At 31.8% G+C, this 25165-nt stretch overlaps 1 protein-coding gene and 1 long non-coding RNA gene across 2 annotated transcripts in view; both read right to left on the bottom strand.

Moving 5' to 3' along the window:
* The window catches only part of LOC113512951 (inositol-trisphosphate 3-kinase B), a 186446-nt gene that overhangs the window by 131483 nt on the left and 29798 nt on the right, over nt 1-25165 (bottom strand). Inside the window, exons 2-3 of the mRNA XM_026896921.3 lie at nt 21621-21685; nt 20493-21198 (exon numbers count right to left, since the gene is read on the bottom strand). Coding sequence (XP_026752722.1) covers nt 20493-21194 — 702 coding nt within the window. The 5' untranslated portion in view covers nt 21195-21198; nt 21621-21685. The remainder of the gene's footprint in view (nt 1-20492; nt 21199-21620; nt 21686-25165) is intronic.
* On the bottom strand, nt 1342-6182 carry LOC116413200 (uncharacterized). The gene is made up of 2 exons (XR_004224021.2): nt 5769-6182; nt 1342-5291 (listed from the first exon to the last, which is right to left on the bottom strand). It is a non-coding gene; the product is annotated as an uncharacterized LOC116413200 (long non-coding RNA).

Below are 25165 nucleotides of genomic sequence, written 5' to 3'. Positions count from 1 at the left end.
CGAGGTTAGCATTTCATTATCACCCATTAACAAACCACCAACAAATGCTTTCACAAGAAGAGTTGACGTCAGGCAGATGGCCGGTCATAAAATCCTAAAATTTATATAATTGAGATAAGAATAGCAAGATGATGATAAAAGAAGTGTTACAAACGAATATTGTCCCTTGTAGATCTAAGTGGATCCATACATTATTATAGATTTTCTTACTATTACATGTATATATACTATATTAAAATAAAACTGTAATTAAACGATGTCTGTACATATAAGATATTTAATAAAAAATAATATAAGAACAATAGAAGCATAAACAATATTTTTTTTGGAAATTTTGACTCTGTGTGTGTTTCATCACGCAAAAATTAGTGCACCAAATCAGACGCGGTTTTCATATTTATGTTCATCTTAAAACCTGGTGTTTGTTTTCTTATTTATGAAATTCGCGTGTAACAATGAGCCGACAGAAAATAATATCATAAAAATCTTCACAGATCAATAACATTCAGATAGAATCTCTCAGTACAAATGCTTTAACAAAAAATTTGTCTTTATTAAAATGGTATTTTTGATATGTATTATATTAATTTGATTATTAATAACTTTAATCACACAAATAGTCTATTTATTATATTTACTATAAGTATTATCCATATTGTACCTTCAGACTTTCATATACGATGACAAGATTTTGATCAATTAAAAAATTAAAGTTCACGAATAAACCAACATTCACCAGAGGGAGACTTTGTACAAAAGTCGATTGCTTGGGTACCTCTGTCCCATTCGTGTTTCAACCGTGAAACAGTTGTGTTTGCATGGCTGTGTTTCGGTTTGAAGGATGGGATATGGCGTGAATTTACAGGGTACAGAGGAATAACACCTGAGTCCTCAGGAATGGCAACGCATGGGGGTATCATGAGCGAGACAGTATACTCTATTATGTCCATGGTACTGCTCATGTCTATAGATGACGGTTACCACTTTCCATCAAGTGGATCGTCAGCTTGTTTGCCATTCTAAGTTGTATAAAAAAAAACCCTTTTTGTGATATTTTATGACGTTTGATACTCTATCTGAAATGACCTGGACATCGTAGAATTCACTATAACGTCAGTAACATGAGGATGAGCCTAATGCGTTGACACTCCTAAGGAATGTAAATAAAATTATTATATCTCTTATCTCAGAGATTACATTGACATTGCGTGTACCGGAAAGCGTCTATTGACGCACTATGGTGCCACTTTTTTCACTGACGCAGAATGTACCGAAAATATTTTACATAAAAACTATTTTAATTATACAAATTGGCGCTATTTAAAAGCAAAAAAAAAACAGTTCAACAATCAATAAATTTTATTAAGCATACACACAGTATGTTAATTAACATGTTTATTTAAACATACAGATTTCTTCAACTAACATTTATTTCATTGACGTCTTACTGTGATGACGTGATATTAATAATTTTGTGTATATTAAAGTAATTAAATTATGCAATACAAACAGTCTGATTTAAAATACGTACCGTAAAGTAGTACATTATAATAAAATTAACATACATTTAAAAACTACGCGATTAAAATAATAATTATAATACAAAGAAGGCAAGACACAGTTTTGGTATTGATTTTATTATTAAAGTATATTTCATGTTAGTCTATTAACACAGTTGGTATTGTTAGTTTGGTGTAGATAACTGTTTAAATAGAGACAATATATATATCTTTGATTTATATTGCACTGGGATTAACAAATTTTAAAATGTACACTAATTATGGACTTCTAGATTTAGTCCTTGGTTTTCTTAAAACGCCGTTCTATTGTTTTTTTTGTTTCATTTTACAACTTATATAAAAACATTATTGTCAATGGTTACGTGCGAATTAAAAAGTAACTGAACTATATAAATAATTATGTTTAAAACATTATATTACGACGAAAATTTTAAATTGTGTTTCACAAAAAAAAAAATAACTTCAATTGTAGCAAAATCAGTTATTTTGATTTCAAAATTAAACTACTCAATCCGTTTTGATAAAATGTATGTGGGACCAATCTGTAAGTGTATGTTATTTCCGATAAAAAAAGAGTTTTCCAAATCGGTATATATCTAACGGAGTTATAACGTAACGAATATAGAAAAAAAAATACAACCGATATGAGTACCTTTTTCTTGTTGAAGTCGATTGAAAATCATTGAGTTTCAGTTATGGTATCCATTACGTCACAACCTGTAATAATTATACAGACTGTTCAAAACACATAACATAAAAAAATCAGTAAACAGAGCGAATTCTCAATCACCAACATCCTTTTAGATTGTTCTTCAAGTGAAACTAAACATTTTCCACAAAGAAACATGATCCGCAAACCTAAAATCATTTTGTGCCTTCTACACTAACTTGACGCTCCATTTAAACCACGTATATCTTGGACCGTGTTAGCGTATATATTTATTTTCAATATATTTTGTCATTTTTCGATCCATATTTTCTATTAAAATAGAAAAACGTTCAATTTCACCCAAAAAGATGCTAATGATTACGAGTACACTCTGTATATACAAAAATATCTGAGATATTGTCATAACTATAGAAATAAAAATAATGTAAAACCAACATTTTTTTAAACTTATTTCAGCAAGAACGGCCTCTTAAATCGTATTGCTAAAAGATTGATAATAATAATATATGGAAACAACAATTATTCTACAGTTAATAATATAAAGTTATCCATTTATCTTTTTATTCTATAAACAACTATACTCGTAGAGTAACCACTTTTACAAATTATGAAAGAAAATCACAATTCTGAGATATGCCTAGCGCCATTTTGTATTACCTCAGAATAGTACTAATATCATAGAATATTACTAGTATCACAGAATACTATTAATATCACAGAATGCTACTAGTATTCTGTTATTTTATACCGATATTAATAGTATTTTGCGGTTTGCAGTTTCATGTCGATAATATCAAGGTTAATGCTGAAGGCAGTTATTGGGCAAAATGGTCAAGGAAGTCAAGCTATCGACGTGAATAGACGGAGAAGCTCTTATAAGGAACCATTTGGACTTTTCTATACTCCAGGTTAGCCTTCGCGAATCAGGACGATTTGGCTTTTAAATAACTTAAAAGTGTCAAAAAATATCTGTTTTTAACTAACATTACCTAATGCATTCGTACTTATAGAAAGATTCTAAATTAACCTGTGGGAGTCTCGGGTCGCGTCTATGTAACGCAAACGGCTATAAACGGCGACCTTCCACTACTAAATTGGAGAGGCAGATATTAAATGTATCGCAAGAAGATAATGGATGTAAATGGCTGGACAATATTTATTAGAGTTTTACTAATGTATCGTGGATGATGCACTCCTAAAATAACGATGAATAGATATAATCTTGAACAAAGATCCAAAAAATTCTTAAGGATAGAGAAAGATGTGCTCTCTTGCATTACCAGCATCAAAAAGTAATATAGACATGATTTCTCCTAATCTAGTCTCGTATAATGAAATAATAGGTAACCAAAGATAAAATTTATATTAAAATCTTATATTTGTAATTTAATTAAATTGTAGCAATAAATTTTAAATTAACTTTAATTAAATGTAAAAACATTCAATTAAATGTGATTACATTTAATTAAAATATTGCATTTAATTTAATGAAAAAATTTCCATTCCAGTAGCTATACTTAATAAAATTATATGAAATTATAATTTAATGAATTAATTTAACATCTAGCTACCGTAACAATGATATGTTAACATTCTTTCTTTAAAAATCTTCTTCCAAATAATTAACTACCTAATCCAATTTCTATTCTAAAATACTTCTTTTGGTAAAATGTGTAAATAAAATATCGTATTGTTACAAATAATTACATTTTTAACTGAGTATAATTTTTTTTTTCTCTTAAGAGTCATACACTACCTATTAAAAAATATTTCATTTTCATTTAAATATATCGCCCATAATTATTATTTGTATTATAAATATCATAAATAAATATTTTACCCTTAAGATAATATATATACAGAAATATATATCAATATTAGGAAATATAAATACGAGCAGTTAAGTATACATAGTGCGCTTGTTATCAATAAACTAATAATAAATATTTATATATATATATAAATATAATAACCCATGCATTTGTATAAAATGTGTATATTATTACATTTACTACTTACAAACGACGTAAATTTATAAGATTATAAATATTTTAATTTAGTTTTAGGAGATATATATAATTAAAATAGATAATGTTTTAAAAATTTATTAATAAATAAATAAATATTTATATACTTAAGAAAAAATACATTAAAAAAAACTTACTTAGAACAAATGTACACTAAATTAAGTATATATATTAATGGACACTTTTCATTCCAATAATAAATTCCTGTGGGATAATTTACTGTTTAAATCCAATCATTCAAAGTCAGGAATATTTGTTTTTGAATATTGTTTTTTTTTTTATTGTAAGTAAGAATAAAACACGTTATGTTGCAAGAAAAATCTAAAAGTTGCTACTTGATATATCATTGGATTGTGGTCTGTGGTCTGTAACCATAGACATAGAATGGTACTTAATAATAATTACTAGCTACAACTTACTGCGCTCATATAATATATGTTTATGCAAAATTATTCATCCACTTTCTTAACATTATCCCCAAGATATTTAATATAATAATGGTGTCCAAGTGTTTATTACGTATACAAATATATAGTACTTAATATTTTTTTTTTTTATATTCTGTGGACAACATAAATAGTGAAGAATAAAGATGTCTAATACAGTTCTCAAATTATCTTATTTAAGTAAAATAATAGTCTAATAGTTGCCATACAATAACGATAAGTTTAAAATATAATATTCATTGAGAACAATAACAGCCGACATTCCCGAATGCATTTTAATTATTATTTTTTAAAATTATGTATTTAAAATATTTCAAATATGGAATGTTATTGAAATTAATAATATATTATTTTGTAAAATATAACTTACTTTTCTCCTGACAATACAAATATAAGATTAGTTTTAATTTAAAATTCGAACTTCGAAATTTAAAATCATAAAGAATTTTCATCATATTTTTTCTACTCGAAATATTAATTGTATTGTAATAAATTGCGATATTTTCATAAGACGATACACAACCAAAACTTGAATAATTATGAATTAATAAGCCTCTTGGTCCCCCGAAGTCAGCAGGCGCCGCAGGTCGCTCAGGAGTCAACCGTGCCCTCAATCAGCGTTTATGATCTGGAACAAGGAATTTTACTCTTTTAATCTATTCGAAAAAAAAATAAGGGGGTCAAAAGTCCTGAGCGACCTGTGGATACGAGGACAAAATTAGAAAAAAAAATTTCAATCAATATAAAGCCTGCTAATCTTTTTCACGATTTGCTAGTCACTATATTATGAGTATTATTTATGTTAAATTTACAATGTTTAATAAATACAGAATTTTCAAAAATAATTTTGTGACGCCCCTATAATTTTCCTCTTAAACATGATATATTAAACATATTTGCAATCCATTCAATAATTTTATTTATTTACTAGCTTTTACTAGCGGCTTCATTCGCGTGACCAGGACCAGGAAATGTTTATCAATCGAGATAAAAGCAGCTTATACCCTTTTCCGTCCCATATAGTACGTATATATCAAATTTCATAGTGTTTAATTGAGCCATTAAAACGCTAAAAGATAAAAAAAAAAAAACAAACGAAACTCACTTTCACATTTATAATATTAGTAAAGAAATAAGGATTGTACTCGTATTTTACTATCATTTTATAACAAATCTTAGCAACAATTAGTTTTAAAAACCTTGTTTTTAAAAACTTCACGATTAAGAATTTTTTTTTACTTATAAGTAATAATAAAAAAAAAGTAAACGCACACTATGGTTAACACTTCGAATGAACTGCAAGTACAGAATACACACAAACAAACAATGCTGCTACTCAATACGAGCCTTGCTCATATAAAGTATATATATATATATGTATATGTTAGTATGAGCGATTTGACACTTACTCAATCTCATTTAGGGTTGTCAACGTTTCTATGTCTGACCTATTTCATTCAACAACAAAAAAAATGTATTTAATTTAAATTATTTTATTTTTCTAATAATGTTTATTCCTCTTTTTTTTTTTAAAAAAAACAAACATGAATTTATCATAAAATAATAATATCAATAATTTGGTAAAGCAGTCTGTAAAGAAATATTAATACTAACGCTGGATGTAATTAAGGTGACCCTTATATTATATTATATATATTATTATATTTATATAATATCTATGCCAAGATAGTACTTTACCCGCGACTTCGTCTTTAATATTGAATAAATATAGACCAATGTCTACCCTCGTTATTACTGCATAAAATAATGACATTTGATTATAACATAAACAAACTTTTAAATAAAAATTAACCGGCTTCGAAAAAAGATAAAATGAAAAATAATCTTTTTACTATAAATAATACGTAAGCAATGAGTACAAAAATACTTCATATAATAATTTCAAACTTTTATTATATTATTGCAGAAATGTAACTTAATTTCCAAGTTAACTTTAGTATGAATTGTAATTGTACTTTTTCTTTTCTTTAGTAGTTTTATGATTTAGTTACTCGTATCTGAAAACAAGTTTTGACTCTCACTAACAGGATATCATCAAATTGTAATACACGTTGTTAATCATTATCTTAGCAGCCTGAAATGATCACTCCTAAAACCAATCTCAAGGGATCTCATCATCAAATCCTAACTTGCAAGATAATATGACCATTTTTAATAAAAATTAAAATGTGTCCACATTTCACGGAGCAATTTGTGGGCATGTATATATACAAATGTATGAATGTATGTAGTGGAACGCAGAACTTCCATTTTTGAAGTGGGTAAAAAATCAATTTCACATTTATAGTACGTAGTATAAATACGTATTAGCAAGGATGTAAATTATACATGTGTGTGCCAGCCCTGTATTCACGTACACTCACACACACACGCACACACACACATACACACACACACACACACAGAGATACACAAATTGCCAACCGGTCGATTGACGTCAACGGTGGGTGGTGACGAGTGTATAAAAAAATATAAAGCTATCGGCTTACTACGGCAAAACGAGAACTAGCCATAATAAGCCATTGTTTCCACTGCTCCGGCAATTAACGATTTATTTGTCGTCGAGTTAAGCGTGTTTTTTGCTGTTATTATACATGGAATGCTCTTATTGTAGACTACACGATGTATTTCTGAGGACAATTCATTAATTTGGATTACCATCATCATCATCATTATATCAGCCAGAGGGAGACTTTGAACAAAAATCGATTGCTTGGGTACCTCCATCCCATTCATGTTTCAACCGTGAAGCAGTTGTTTGCATGACTGTGTTTCGGTTTGAAGGGTGGGATATGGCGTGAATTTACTGGCTACAGAGGAATAATACCTGGGTCCTCAGGAATGGCAACGCATGGGGGGTATCATGGGCGAAACAGTATACTCTGTTATGTCCATGGTACTGCTCATGTCTATAGGCGACGGTTACCACTTTCTATCAGGTGGACCGTCAGCTTGTTTGCCATTCTAAGTTATATATAAAAAAAAAAGCGTTAATTGTCCATGGCTGAACATAGGCTTCCCCCTAGTTTTGCCAGAAATTGTCACGTTTGGCAAACGTATTGGCATTCTGGGGTGGGCATTGTACAATTAAATATGTTTATGGCAATTGAAACCCCAGTTCGATCCCGACATATAATGGATCATCCCTTCTTTTCCCGTGGGTGTCGTATGTATGATGCGACTAAGGAAGCTTGACCGTCGAGAGATTAGTCAACAACGCCCCTCTTAAAACATCAGCAAAGCCTAACTGCGGTTGCCAACCCGCTTGCCAAATATGGCAACTATTGGCAAAATACTCCTTATGGGGGAGGCTTATTTGTTTATTTATACTTTTGCACACATTCTCGTATGTCTACAGTGCAGACTTAATGCTCGGTGTCATTCTCTACCAGTCAGCTATTACGATAAACAGAGAGAGTATATATATATTTTGAGAAATAACAACTATATATATATATATATATATATATATATATATATATATTATAAATATTTATATACAATAAAATTACTCAGTACTCATTTCAATGTTGCATAATATTATTAAATTTATTTAATAATTTCCTTATAAATAAATATCTGTGAAGTACCAACATTGCATACAGCTCATATATATATATATATATATATATATATATATATATATATATATATATATATATATATATATATATATATCTTTTAAAGTAAATATTTTTATATTTTAAGAAATGAAATGAATTTTAAGAATAAAAATTCATATAACAATGCAAGACATTGCTCAGAGTTTTACTTTTATTTTACTTATCAAACAAGTTATTAAAAATTTTTAATAACCACTTCGATGTCACATCCTGAAGGTAGTGTCTACCATGTAGTCCCGACTTCCTAGATGCTAGCGCCAAAACCTTTTCGGATGTATAATTTTGTTTGAATTTCACTTAAGGTAAGTTCTTTTAACCGTAATTTATATTGAATTTTGCCTGTCCTTCCTCACTTCAGATATTACATCTATGCCAAATTTTATGACAAGTTTAAAGAAAAATTACAATAAACTAACTCACTTCCGCATTTATAATATTAGTAAAAATTTATCTAATCTGTAAAAATTTTAATATCTAACCAGCCAAGTCATGCTTTACTATCATACCCATAATATGACTAAATTATTTTATGAATATCTTATATTCTAGCTAAATAACAGAACAATTTATTACCTTATATTTTTACATACATACATACATATCTGTCACGCCTGTCTCCCATTAGGGTAGGCAGAAACAATGGAACGCCAAATGCTTCGATTCAAGCAGACATCTTTCGCTTCTTCCACATTCATCAATATATTATTCTTATATTTTTATGATTATAATAAAACATATCATGTATTTATTATTATTATTATATGGTTTATTCCTATATTAGTTTATTTTACATAATTATTTAAAATTTAAAGAAATATAAGAAAATATTTATATTTACATATAACATTAAATTTCGATCAATTTTCATGTTTAAATTTTACCATACTAATAAAAAATAGATATAGTATCTGCCTTAACGAATACATACTTTTTTAAGCTCATCTAAAATGTAGGCTAGATGTACAAAAAAAACATGAATCACCAATGAAACTTGCGTCAATGAATACTAAAAAAAAGCAATTTTCGATGATGCCATAATCTACTGATGTTATAAATGTAAAAAATTGCAAATCTAGAATAAATATAAGATTTTGATCCACAAAATAAGCTATGTAAATCCGTGACTAAATAATATGGGGCAAATACGGGAGTATAGCAAATATGAACTGTAAAAAGAATGTATATAACATATTATGGCTGACGGTCGCAACGACTACCTTTTATCATTGCACCCTTAGATTTGCACCACTCACCATCAACAACAATACACGCTAGAACCGAATGGTCGCATATAGGGGGAAAGAGATTGTTAATAATACACTGTAACAACCCCATACATATGCAGGTGTATACAGTTATTTTTATTGTATTATATATTCAATTTTTTACTGAGTATATTTAGTTTATCTTTAGCTATATGGTTATTACCCGTGTTTATTTTACAGTTTTCTTTCAGCTTATCAAAGATTGACTGTAAAAGATCCTTTTATGGGATAAGTCAGCCATTGTTTTTAAATCTTTTAACGTACTCTGTATGAATTATGTACAATAAAGATTTTACAGTACAACACAATACCCCATCTACGAGTTTCACCCTGGAAAACATCGTGGTTAATTCTTGTTAAATTCTTTCACGATTAACTGACGCGCTTTAATTCTCACCTGTCTTTACTCACTGGTGCCCCGTCAGAGTATACTGATAGCGCCTGCGGAGTTACCATTCCATAGTCACCAATTTTGAAAAAAATGGTCGCATATAATGTGGTTTCAATGGAGTTATGGAGGGTACTATGTTCTATGAAACCACATTATATGCAACTCAGGCTAAGAAATTAGCTCCTTGTAGCGATTAAATATACAATTATTTTAATTACAATTTATTTAATTATAGAACTACAATTTAATTTCTTCAAAAGGAATCCTCAGGGTTCGTAACGTTCGTGAGACCACTGACACTACATGTTGCCTGTAGCATACCTACAGTAACTATTTACTATCAGACTGGCTGTATTCTAATTTACCAGTTTTGTGTTATAAAAAAATAATTAATAATTAAAGATTGTATCCCACAAAAAAAACAACTTATATTGCGACAAAATCAGTTATTTTGATTTAAAAATTAAAATACTAGACCGATTTTGATAAAATTTCTATGGAACCAATCTGTAACTATATCCTTGCAGATAAAAAAAATTAAACCCGTTTAGAACTGACGGAGTTATGAAGTAACAAACATATAAAAAAATATAACTGAACTCAGAACCTCTTTCTTTTTGTAGTCAATTGAAAAGAAATGAAATTTAGACAAAATTTGAACCTAGTCCTTTTTTAAGCTTACAGTTCCTTGTCTTTTCATTTTCTACCTAGAATATCTTTAAGATCCCTCAAAAACGTTAAAATCGCGAAAAACAAACAGGTACTATGTAACTAAACAAGTGCACACACGTTACCCCTATCATTACAATCTGTTACAGTATTGTGTTACATTGTAAATATGCTTTAATCAAACAATAGTTACAAAACTACACATTCACATGTGACACACATCTCACGGTCGGCGTTGACGTCAGAGTACCCGGCCTACGTGGAGCTGGGGTCAACACTGTATCAAATATTTGAAGATTGAAAATTCCGACATAGTAATCTACATATTAATGACCTTCGTAATCGAGAGACGTTTAGTCTGCAAACAATATTTCCCTTTGTGTCAATCGTGTAACTACTCTCAGAAATCTTTGCGCATAATTAAATGTTCCTCTCGTGTTCCTAAAGTGGGTACCAAACAATTCTTAAGTAGGCACAGCTCATCTGGCCCCCTCTTAAACGCTTACAAAACACATGTGTGTTGCACTATGCAATTTTAATAGTTTTACTATAACCTGACTATACACTCTTTGACTTTCGTCTACACTTCAACAGATGATGGGACTTGAATAAAATCTGGTACACAGATGGGCCATGTCCTAATTACCACATAGAAATTTTTATTCAGAATTAACACGGACAAAGTCATGAGTACAACATATAATAATAAAAGAATCTCAAACAACGTTGCCAGATTGAATATATTTTTCTCAATTTTGGGCAAAAAATTTTCTGTTCGCGACATTTTGGAGAAATGAAATTTGTCGATAAATGTTTGAAGCAAAGTGAAATGGGCTTGGAAAAATTTGAAGAGTTTTTTTTTTACTATTTTTGTACTTGTAAATCTAAAAATACAGTATTTTATACCAATGACATAAATTTGTCATTGGATAAAAGTGAACGATATCCTAACAATTCGACAAAAAATATTTTACGTTTGGTCAAAAATTAAAAATAGGATCTGGCAACCCAGGCACTTATAGGTAGTCACGCACAGACACTTCAGTCTAATAAAATAACAAACTTCGCCGACGCAAAATACATATTTAACAATCAAAGTGTCACATCGATAGATTAACAGTACAAATATTTTTGTACGATTGTATTTTTATAGAGATTAAAATGGATGTTGACATAGGTTATTAAATGTCATCTTTCAGACGTAATGACGCTAGAAATGCTTAACTTGATGACGCCTTTCCAGTATCTTTTATTATGTTACGCCGTTTAAATGATCCTCAAGTACAGAAAAGACATATTACAATACCTACTAGCAGTATGTTTTCCCACTAATAAAATATTTGGCATTAATAATTTGATTTTAATAATAATCATATATGCTGAGTATGTTCAGCCTCCCCATAAGGGGGTTTTACCCGTAATTACCATAGTTGAAAAGCGGATTAGCAACCGCAGTTACGCTTTTAGTGTTGTTTAAAGAGGGACGCTAGGGGATAGTTAGTAATGAAGATTAAAAATTCCATTGTTAGCAATGTACTGAACCAGGTCGACCTCCCCGTGGTCCTCCCTGAAAACCATCGCGCTAAATTCCAAGCGTATTCGTCATGACGGGCTAACTGACCGGGCTTTTCATTTTCACCTATCTTTCCTTACTGGTGCCCCGCCAGCATATACCGTTAACGTTTGCCATTATCATCCAATAAAAGAATGCTGCTGCCCATTCTTCGACCATAAAATTCCCTTAGTCGCCTCTTACGAAAATTGACTTTGCTCGGTTAAAAATATGTTCTTTCGATTCTAATTTTTACTCAGTAGACGAAATTTTTAAGAAGGATAGATAAATATCTAGTGTAGTTGGTGTTGTGGATGCATGAATTAATCAGTTCCTAGCTAAATATATGATTTACATGCTATTCTGAAAATGGCTAAATAGTCTTTAGAAAATTTATTTAAAATAACACCACAGATACCTACCTACCTTATTCAAAGTAACTAAATGTATTTTTATTAAATATAATTATGAAAATCCTTCAGCAATTTAATTTAATAATAAATAACTTATTTCGGTTTAAAAAATGGAATCTGGTAGTAAAATTACTCTGTAGGTTAATTAATTTGTTACTTGCATTTTAACGGCTCAACTGACCTTCATGAAATTTTGAAAATATTTGTTGTATTGGATAGATTATTATTTTATTCCTGCCAATCAATATAATTCCCGGTCACGCGGACCGAGTCGCGCGGAAAATCTAGCAATAAAATAAATATGGCGATTAGAAACTGTTAAAGACTCATTTCACAACAGAGTTTTTAACGCATTGTCACATGTATATTTACACGTATATTTTTTATTTTGAACACAATAAAGTGTAAACAAATAAACAACTAAGTGAGACATCAGAATATGCTATAAATCCTTTGTTGTATTTGACGTAATAAGATGCAATACTGGCACGCATACATACATTACACGAGCTTGCACAAACTCATAATAATTGTAAATTTCATACATACGTTCATACTAAAGGCACACAGTTTGTTTACAACAACAAGTCAGATATTAGCACCGAATTAACAAGCCGCATTCTGCAGAATTCATTTAGCGAGCGTAATCAAATTATGATTAAAGATGCGCTAGTTTAATTAATACCCGGCATAGTGTTGCTCTGATCGCCGAGTATCGATTGATAATCGATACTCCAACGATTTGATTGAATCACACGTAATCAAATAATCGATGACACGACATAATTGATTTATTAAATAATAATTAACCTAATATTATAAATGAGAAAATTTGTAGCAATGGATGGATGAATAGATGTTTGTTACTCTTTCTCCCAAAAACTACTGAATGGATTTGAATACACGGGTAAATTTGGTACACGGGTAAGTTTTATCCAAACTTAGTATATATTACTTTATTTTTTTTTATGCATATTAGAATGGTAAACAAGCTGACGACCCACCTGATGGACATAACAGAATATACCCATAATACCCCCCCCCCCATGCGTTCCTCTGACTCTAATTTATGACTCAGATGTCTTAAATATTTAAAAAATTCGATTTGACCATCGTTTTAGTCGCCCTTGCTTCTAAGCTTTCAATCACTGTTCAAAATATGGATAATGTAATATTATCGATTACTTTTAGCATCTTAATAATTTGTAACTGATCAGCTCCATTCTGCGGATTCGCCCGCGTGAATTAGTATATAAATTACAGGGTACAGAGGAATAACACATGAGTCCACAGGAATGGCAACGCATCATGTATCATGGGCGAAACAGTATACTCTGTTATATCCATGGTACGTACTGCTCATATCTATAGGCGACGGTTACCACTTTCTATCAGGTGGGCCGTCTGCTTGTTCACCATTCTAAGTTGCATAAAAAAAAGGTTAGTTGGCCAATCGTCACAAATTCAACAAAAATCAACCAAGATGGTTTCTGGGAAGAACCGTGTAGAGGTCAACCTAATAAGAGAATTGCTACCAATGAGACTTTTAGATCATTACTGTCAATCCCTTGCTAAATTATTTTATAATAATAAATTAAAAACAGCAAATCTTCACATCAATGTAATTAATTTAATACATACTATCGATAGACTCATTGATATTTCGAATATTCTAGGTGAATATACATATATTATCGATCAAAACATGATGATTTTTCGACAACACTAACACGGGAACTATTTGAAGTCATTCAACATCCCATGGTGTGCCAATTACAAATAATTAGTTATAAGTAGCAGAAAATTACAGCAGTTGCCTGATCGAAGTAGTTTGAGACTCATACAATTAGTTTAGTCATTAGACCAAGGCTAATAAAAAATACAATGATATCAATCATCATCACTATGAACAGGGCTAAATACAATAAAATGCCTATAGTACCCTTCATACTTTGCCATTCCTAAGGACTAAGATGTTATGCCTTTACCCTGTAATTTCAGTCCCATATGGAATTACGTTTCAGTTTGAATGGTGAACCCCTCAAAGCTATGTAAGCATCACTGCTTCACAGCAGAAACTCAGGTAGGACAAATGTAGCCAAACAGACAACTTTAATACAAAGTTTTCCCATTGTAAGTCTTTCTCCAATATACACAACACTACTTTTCATTAGTCATCGCTGGCTCGTTTGCCATTCTAAATGGCAAAACCACCAGGCACCTGGCAGGACCAGGAATTAATGTTTATCTAAATCGTTTAGACATAGACGTGAAGTAAACAAAATTAACTGAATTTAAGAATTTGTTGTATACATAATAGCTAAACCTTACGCAATGTAAACAAATTTAAATCAATTAAAAGTTTTGTAGTACATAGTAGCCAAACCTTACGAAATGTAAACAAATTAAACCAATTAAAAATTTTGTAATACATAGTAGCTAAACCTTACGCAATGAAAACAAACTTGTACATAACGTTTTAAAGTTTAACAACTAATTCAATAATTTTCTTCAGTACATTAATTTAATATAGCTTTATTTATTAATCTAACTATGTAATAATGTCAAACAGGCTTTTTTCGTATCAGTAAAACAACGTGACATGTTGTCCACGGTGTGATAACGATAACAAAGCTCTGTGTGAGCTATCTAGCCTCGATAACCTCCGATATTTAATCCATATGTTTCCCGATAGTAATAATAACAATTAAACATACCACAAGTAGATTCTGCCCGCATTCAATCGTGAACAAACTTCTGCCCGTACGTACGTTCGTTCGCATAGGTTTTGAGAGTTACTTCTAAATGACGTATCGAAATAAGTATTATATTTTCTGTGATAAAATATATACCACATTTTAAGTTATACCTTAAGCAATACAATTGTGTAAACCACATTCAGTTTGATGCAGTAGTTTTTACGTGATGCCGAAACAAACAAACAGAAAGAGAGACGAAATTTCGTAAACTATTTTATAAATTGATTGAATACAGGACGGATGATATCATGAAAAAGTACTTCAAATAATTAAGGTTGCGTTTAAAACAAAACGATTTTAAATATACCAAAACCAGTTATTTTTATTTTAACACTAAATTACGGAATCGATTTTGATAAAAATTCTATGGGACCGATATGTAAGGATATCCTTCATCCAGATAAAAAATAAATTTCTAAATTTGTTTACAACTGACAAAGTTATGAAGTAACAAACATAAAAAAATATACAATCGAATTGAAAACCTACTTCGTTTTGAAGTCGATTAAAAGTCATATTAACATTATAAAACACAGAATAAAGTGATACGTAACAATAAGTAAGTAGAACTAAAATCAAACGGATGTCAACATCCGTCACTCGTGTGCCCCAGTGTCCGTGACAACTGGAGCGTTACCAGATTAGTTACACCATGAATAAGCCGTTAACTATACTGTTTAAACTCATATACAAACGCACAATATAGATAGGTGGCTGTACAAATAAATAAATAGGTCCTTTTAAACGTTTATATATTTATTTATGTTAATTCTTTTTATAAAAACGGGTACTTTTTGATGAGTGTAAATGGAACAATGGAATAGTGACCCCTCCTGCCCTGACGGTTAATCCTGGGGGTAAAAGGATTGTAAGTAATAGTGATGTACCATAAATCTCCATTGCTAGCAATATAGCGTTACCATTCCATTGTTATTTATTAAAAATGGTAACACATCACGCTTCTAATACCTAATACTGAGAGAAAAGGATTGTTAGCAATAGGGTCTAACAGGCATTGCTGGCAATATACCCTACCAGGTCGACCACCATGCCATTTCCCCTGGAAACATTTGTGATTGAATCTTGTTGAATTTATCAGAATGGACCAAATGACTCGCTTTCATCCTCATCTATTATCTCTCACTGACGCCTCGCCGATACCTATATGATATGATGGTACCGATAGCTCGGGCGGGGTTTCATTCCATTTTAAGCCAAAAAAAATTCCTAATGCTTCTATTAAATAATGTTTACTATGAAAAACAATCATAACCCATTTTCAACAGACTTCAAAAAGAAAAAGGTTCTCAACTTGTATTTTTTTATGTTTATTTTCTCATAACTCCGCCAGAAAGTTTATCTTAAAGGATATACATAGTACCATATAATACCGTACCATAACCATAGAAATTTTATCAAAATTGATTCAGTAATTTAGTTGTAACATCGGAAATTTTGAAAATAACTGGTATTGCCTCAATTGATGTTGATTTTTTTTAATACAATTTATCATATATATATATATATAGAAAGAAAGTACCGCATATTAGATTTATCACGTCTCTGGACTCGTAAATGTCAATATTTACTTGATCTGAGGAACGCGTGGATGTATTGTTTTTATTATTAGATCATTAAATACCTGACCTGATTCTCTATATTAACAAAGCCACGATTTGTTTACACAAGTGTTGACGTTTACATCTTACTCGATTAATTCTGATTTAATGGTGAATTTGAATGAATCTCGAACACTGCTATAATGTAAACAAATCGTCCACTTCAATGTAATTTATAGTCAAGCACCTATTACCTTGTATTGAAAGTATGGAATATACCTAACACGAGATGAGTATATTTTAACCAACTTCAATAAAATGAGGAGATTTTTTTTTTAATGAATGATAATGGAATGGTAACCCCACCCGCGCTATCGGTATACACAGGCGGGGTACCAGTGAAGAATGATAGGTGAGGATAAAGTAGGTCAGTTAGCCCATTGTGGCGAATTCAACAAGAATTGTTCACGATGGTTTCCAGGGAGAACCACGTAGAGGTCGACCTAATAAGGCATATTGCTAGCAATGGGGCTGTCAAACTCCATTGCTAACAATCCCTTTCCCCCTGAGGAGATATTTTATCCTTGTTACGAGTAACACTGTCATTATTAAGGCCGATTTGGATTTTTTTATTATAAGTATACTCTTAGATCAAATGAGCTTAGAACAGCACAAATTAATCATGACTTTTTTATTGTAAACCAAGTATTGCAAGTATTACAGACTGTACATTAGTACCATACCTAATAATAGCTCTATCCATATAAAGTTAACCTAACTGCGGTTGCCAACCCGCCTGCCAAGCGTGGCAGCTTTTTTTTATACAACTTAGAATTGCAAACAAACTGACGGTCCACCTGATGGAAAGTGGTAACCGTCGCCTATAGACAAGAGCAGTACCAAAACTACTGGTAAAACTCCCCTTTTGGGAAGGCTTATATTCAGCAATGGACAGATAACGGCTGAAATAATAATAATAATATAAATTTATAAAAGTGAGGGAGGTTCTAGAAAAACACTGACACAGAATGATTGATATACAACAGGCCTAATAGAAATTACATCAAAATTGGTACAGTAGTTCCTTAAATCAAAATTACTGGTTTTGGCATGGCTGAATTGGCAAACTGCAGATAGACTTTTGTGTATTTAATTAGGGACCAAATTTCATAATAATTAGTCAAGCCATTAGACACTATAAGATGACAATAAACAAACAAACCCACTTTCACATTTATAATATTAATAAGCATTTGTCGTTGTATCAGCCGTTAATTGGCTGCTGCTGAACATAGCCTCCACCATAAAGGGGGGTTTTGGGCCACCCTTGGCAGACGGATTGGCAACTGCAGTTCGGCATTTGGTGATATTTTAATACCCATTGATTCACCATAAGCTCCATTTTTGTAAGAATAAAGATTTGTATTTTCCAAAAATTGTTTGTAATCAATTCTATTCTATAGGGGGGAAAGGGATTGTTAGTAATGGAGACTGAGAATCCCATTGCTAGCAATATACCCAACCAGGTCGACCTCCTCGCGGATCTCCCTATACTACCATGGTTAATTCCTGATGAATTCATCATGATGGGCTAACTGGCCTGTTTTCATTCTCATCTATCACCCTTCACTGGTGCTCCGCCAGCGTATCCCATCAGCGCAGGCGGGGTTACCATACCATTTTCACCCATCAAAAAAAAATTCTATTCTATATTCGAAATATCAACCTACCTGTGCACTTCACTACATAGTATAAAACAAAATCGCTTCCCGTCTGTCTGTCCCTATGTATGCTTAGATCTTTAAAATTACGCAACGGATTTTCTTTTTTTTTTTTAATAGATAGTTTATATGTAACACTGATAATTTTAGAGGTTTTTAATTAATTAATTTATTTATTTATAAGAAACATGGTAAGTGTATAGATGTTACAATAAGTATAAGTCCTCATATTTCGCCATAATTAGGCATGAAAATATTAAAACTTAATAAGAATAAATGTTAAATAAGTCATTAAAACCCATTTTATGGGTAACTCATTTGCATATCGTGCTGTACAGCTGTGGAATAAACTTCCCGTGAACATTCAGAATAGCCCGTCTAGCAGTTCCTTCAAAAAAAGATTAAAATCATTTTATCTTTCCAATTTAATTTAAATATAAAAATGATTAGAAGACTGTCATCATTGTGTTCTCTTGTATCTGATATTTATATGTTGTATTTAACGTGTGTATGTATGTGTGTATATGTATGTGTATATGTATATATATGTGTATGTGTATGTATGTATATATGTGAATGTATGTGTGTATATATATAATTATTTATAATTTATGTAAATATTTATTTAAATTTCTGTCTTGCACTACTACTGCCCACTCACTACTTCCTATGCCACTGCGTTAGGTTGACTGGAAGAAATCTCTTTTAGAGATAAGTTCGCCTTTGCTAACATTGTTATTAACTTATTGTTGTTACTGTATGTTTTTGTGCAATAAAGAATATATATAAAATTCGAAATGTTATATAAAAAAAATACATCAAAAATGTCAGACACTTGTCAACAATAAAAAGAAAGATGTAATGTGATGTGATACAATGTGCCCGAGCAAAGCCGGGATGAATCGCTAATTATAAATAATTTAAAGACTAATAAACACAATACCGCGCCTACTACAGTAAAAAGAAAGTATAAGTACATGATATTTCGTGAATGCATAAATTTGCGGTGGGTACAAGTGGTGTGGGCAATATATGGAGTACAGGGGTAAGGGATTGTTAGTAATGAGGAGTACTAATCTCATTGCTAGCAATATACCCTGTCAGGTCGCCTCCACATAGTCCCTCCTAGATTCCAGATGTATTCATCACGATGAGATAATTGCTTGCCTGCCTCTCATCTCTCATTGGCGCCCTGTCAACGTATGCCGTTAGCGAAGGCGGTGTTATCATTCCATAATTGAATGTGAGCATTATCAATATGAGCATGCCCATTCCAGAATCATCAGGTGCCTATTCCAAAGCCCAACCCCCCCCCCCCCCCCCGAATAAAATTCTAAATACCTACGCCGACGTTTACAACCATAATGCGTACTTGATAAATTTAAAATAATTAAAATAGCACTACGCATTTCATTATTCGCTTTTACGGTTGTAAATTTTATTAAAATACCTAACTAAAATAGCAAAAAACACAGTTGATCCTTATTTACCTAACAATAAAGTATATATAAATATGTACTTATGTATTTAGCTGATAAGCATTTCATGAATTTCTCTGATAATAATTGGTTGTTTACTCGATTCTTTTTTTAATAATCAGTTTTATAATTTATTAAATTACAGGAATACATTTTTTGAAAAACAAATAAATATATTATTATAAATGGTAAATCTTCAATAGTTAGGTAATGTACATTGCAATAGGTCGAGGACTTGTGATTTATTTATTTTTCTAATCGCCAGCTATTTGCGATGACGGAACAAACACACTGCATATAATAAGTCTCACTTTTTCTAACTGTATTTCCGTCTAGCGTGAATGTTAATGAGAAAAAATATGAAAACAAAAAACATACCTTTTTTGTCATAGTCGGTGACTCGAACTCGTCATCCTCGCGACTCGACAGCGTGGAACATGACGAACAAGCAGAGTCGGCAGACAGAGACCTTGACCTGAGCCAATCCACCTCCTCCTCGGTCGCACCCACTGCCACCACCCCATCGGAGTAATCGCTCACCACCACGCTAGGAGTTCTGACACATCTGCCTCTGGTCTCACAGCCCTCGCTGCCCCTCCGGCCTAGCTCCACCACATGAGCTTCGACCAAGGTTCTCTCCCTTCTAGGAGACATAACATCTGGGGGCGGCGTGATATCCCTCGGGTGGGAATGCCTCCTCCGCGTGTCGAGTTCCACAGCGGAGTCGTCACTCAGATCGCGGCTTCGTCGCCTGACGGCCGCTCTGTCGTCATCGTCCGACGAGGATATGTCTTCCTGGGGTGAACTGGCCCGCGGTGGGCGTAAATACTGCATCGGACCTGGTTCAAACCGCTTGAGTAGCTCGGAAACACGGGGCTGCGCATGTCTGGGCACGCGGCCATTCGTCGGCGCGCGCGCAACCGCACTGGTGCTAGACCGGCGTGGTGGTAGCGTCGGCTCCCGCGCGTGTTCCGGTGCTACTCCTGCGCCGAGCTTCAAATAGAACAGGCTGTGACTTAGTGCTTTCTCGCGGAGCACTCGGCGGAAGTCTTCGGGCGGAGGCTGCTCTAGACGTGGCATTTTGCTGAAATTGTATCATAATAACAAATTAGTATTCACTTGGTACTTAAAGTTCTAAAAGTTATTAAAGGCTTATAAATTTAAAAATATTGTCAGTTGGGAAATCTACCAACCTGTTTTTCAAACGTTATTACACCATATACTGATACTGCAGGTGCTATATATTTAAAGACCTACATAATTAGATAAACATTTTTTTTTTGCACTAAAACATACAGTAATAATGGCAATTTGAAATAAACAAACAATTTGAAATGAACGAGACAAAACGTCGGTTCTGACTGCTGTTATAATTCTTTCTTATGCGTATGATAACGAAATCATATTTGCCACTTGTCTAGAGAGCCTACTTTTCTGACAGAGAATACTAGTCATCCTCGCATATTATACAATGACGCCTACAATAAACAAGCAGTAAATACGTACCTATTATAATATCCTCTTGTTTTATATTTATTCTTGTAGTAATTCAATGGTCATTTCAAATCGATCTGGAACAATAAAGAAGTGATTAAGACAATTTATAATAACATTATTGTTTAAAGGAATTTGAATTACCAAGCGTGGCAACTATTGGTAAACCCCCCCAGGGGATGACATATGTTCAGCAATGGACAACGGCTGATATGACGATGATGATAATGAATCATATTGTTTTTAATTTATTGATTAATTTTTATTTAATTTATTAATTAAATATAGACATAATTCAATGTTTGTATAGGATTTCTTTATAAAACTTCATTCGTTAGTCGATATAGACTATTTGACTTTGTACCATTGTCTTTATAAAGATTTTGTTTTTGTTTATGTCGTAGAAATAAAAAAAAAATCGTACTAGTAACTTAAATGATAAAATGAACGTTTTTATTTTTAATAGGTGATAATGAAATGGTAATCCCGCCTGCGCTATCGGTATGCGTTGGCGGATTACCAGTAAGAGAAGATAGGTGAAGATGAATGCAGATCAGTTAGCTCATCGTGACAAATTCCACAAAAATAAATCACGATGGTTTACAGGAAAAACGGCATGGAGGTCGTCCTGATATGAGATAATGCTAGCAAAGCAATGCAGCTGACCCCATTAACCTTTCCCCCAGTGTTTTTATGTGACCTCTGCACTCTCAACCATTCAACTAATAGTCATAAAATGAAAGATGTACAAAGAAACAAGTGCGCTGCGGTGGAAAATCAGTATATGCCCATATGCTAATTTTCAACCGCAGCGTATATGCTCCAAATCATTTCTTTTGTGATTGTTACTGACGCTGACTTTTGCTTCTTCAGTATTCAACATTATCTTCGCTAAAGTCGAAGAGGTTCGTCGTCAGTATCCTATAACGAAGACGAGCCACACAGAATCTTATGTAACACATAACTTTAAAATATCAACCTAAAGAACAACGTTCTCAAGTTAGTTATATTTTTTACTTCATTACTCCGTCATTTATAAACCAATTTGAAAGTCTTGTTTATTTAAAAGCATATATTACTCTCATAGAAATTTTATCAAAATCGGTTCAGTAATTGAGTTTTTAAATTAAAATAACCGGTTTTGTCACAATTAAAATCAGTTTCATTGTGGAATACAATCTTGAATTTTAATAATTATTACCTGTAAATTATACAAAGACATCGTATGGAATCGGTAATATATAAATATATGGATCATCCATGATTTAACATTTATATGTGTATATAAATAAAAACCATCGATCAATGTGATCCTTAATCAATAAAAACCATATTTTAAAGCGATTAAAACATAGTTTAACGTCGTCTACCCTTTTTGAATTTGTATATCTATGTTACGCAATATCTTTACAATTTTTTTACTTTTTAACACGTCCAATTTAGAAGAATCTAGATAGCCTCAAATTGTACGAAAATCTATAAAAAGTTCTTTATAATACATATATGTAGCTATAATATTGAGTCGTACACGTGTTTCTCATACAAAAACTGATTTCGACATTGTATTGTAAACCTAATTGCTTAACAAAAGGATCTCACTTGGCATGTCTAATATACATGTTGAGTTTTGGACAAGCTATTTCTGCTAAAAAAAAAAACAGCAAAAATGTACACGTATATATAACAATTTCATCATTTTAGCCATTAACTATCCAACCTTTCTCATAAGGGTAGTTTTGCCAGTAGTTGCCACACTTAGCAGGCGGATTGCTAACCGCAGTTAGGCTTTTAGAGATGTTTTAAAAGGGGCTCTGCTGCTCATCCCTCTACCATTAAGTTCCTTTAGCCGCCTTTTACGACATCCATAGGAAAGAAAGCGGTAGCCTATTTTATGCCGGGACCACACAGATGGTAAACAATTTACTAGTTGCGAAAGAATGCTTTAAATGTAATGGAAACTGAGAATCCCATTGCTAGCAATATACCTAACCAAGTCGATCTCCTCGTGGTTCTCCCTTGAAACTATCATGGTTAATTCCTGATGAATTCATCATGATGGGCTAACTGGCCTGTTTTCATTCTCATCTATCACCCTTCACTGGTGCTCCGCCAGCGTATCCCGTTAGCACAGGCGGGGTTACCATACCATTTTCACGCATCGAAAAAAATCATAGCCATGAAAGCACAACTGCAACTGTAAGAGCAAAAACATATGTATCCAAGAGGATGCACTTAACAATTAATACAATAATTATTAATGTAATAATTTCAAACTGTATTAAAAAAAAAAGAATAGGTAAGTCTTGTACCGTCGAATCTATATTCTGCATTCAGTCCTTGTAGCTTTTGAAAAAAAAAATCTCACTGATTTAGATGTTATCTGCTTCTTTTTGTAAATATTAACGTGAAAATATGTACATTTGAATATAATAAAGTTATTAAACATGTGATCCGCGTAGTATATTAAACATGATGAACGATACAGGACACGTGCTTGGCAATTCGTATCTACTAGCAATCAACAAGGAGCAAGCAACAGGACTTCCCTCAAAGGACATTTGGATACGGCATTAATTGCATACTAATAATATTTTTAATAGACATTTTTTTCTCGAAGAAATTTTTTATCTTTAAATATATATATATATATATATATATATATATATATATATATATATATATATATTTTTTTTTTTATTTTTTAATTACTTACCTCTAATTATATATCTAGGTTATTTATACATCAATGTAATTAACATGTATCATTTACACTTTGTACGAAATAAAATATTGCATACTTTCAAATAATAAATTTATTTACACAAAAGTAAGTTTAGTTATATATACTCGTATTATGATACTAGCGATCCGCACGAGTAGACAGAATTTTCGAAAATCAATACATGTAATAAAAAATGTTTTAGCCAATTTAACTGATCGTTTTATTTTAAAGCATTTTATATGTGACTCTTTAGATTGATATATTTTTTTTTTTATTTATGAACCGATTGAAATAAAACAAACACTAAATATTAAGTGGAGTAAAACGCGACGCTTTAGTGAAAACCACATTTAAATCGTTTATACCTTCTCAGAGTTTAGTGTGCACAAATGTACAGACAAACAGACAAAAATTCCAAAAATAATTGTTTTAGGTTCTATTGCGTTCATAAAGCATAATAGTTTTTCTTATATATCTTCCATGTACAGACAGCGATCAGTTACGATTTTATTATACTCGTATGTATTGCTTGTAAAGTACATTATATTATTTTTTACCCGCAGCTTCGACCTACGTATAATATGTGTTTAATTTTATGACCATTGTTTGAGCAGCTAAAGCCCTAAGGGATAATAAACAAACATACTTTCACATTCATAATTTTAGTAAGGAAGGACGTTATGTCATGCAATCATGATATGATTTCTATCTAAACTAATAAAGATGAAACATTGGATTTGTTCATAATGGATAAACTTAAAAACTACGTAACCAATTTTAAAAAAATCACCTTTAAAATTCTACGTTATTAGTAAGTATCATGAACGGATTTCTT

Source organism: Galleria mellonella, unplaced genomic scaffold (genome assembly GCF_026898425.1).
Source record: "Galleria mellonella isolate WM207_F2 unplaced genomic scaffold, CSIRO_AGI_GalMel_v1 utg21, whole genome shotgun sequence".
NCBI classification, from domain to species: domain Eukaryota; kingdom Metazoa; phylum Arthropoda; class Insecta; order Lepidoptera; family Pyralidae; genus Galleria; species Galleria mellonella.
This window is presented reverse-complemented; position numbering and strand designations above follow the sequence as displayed.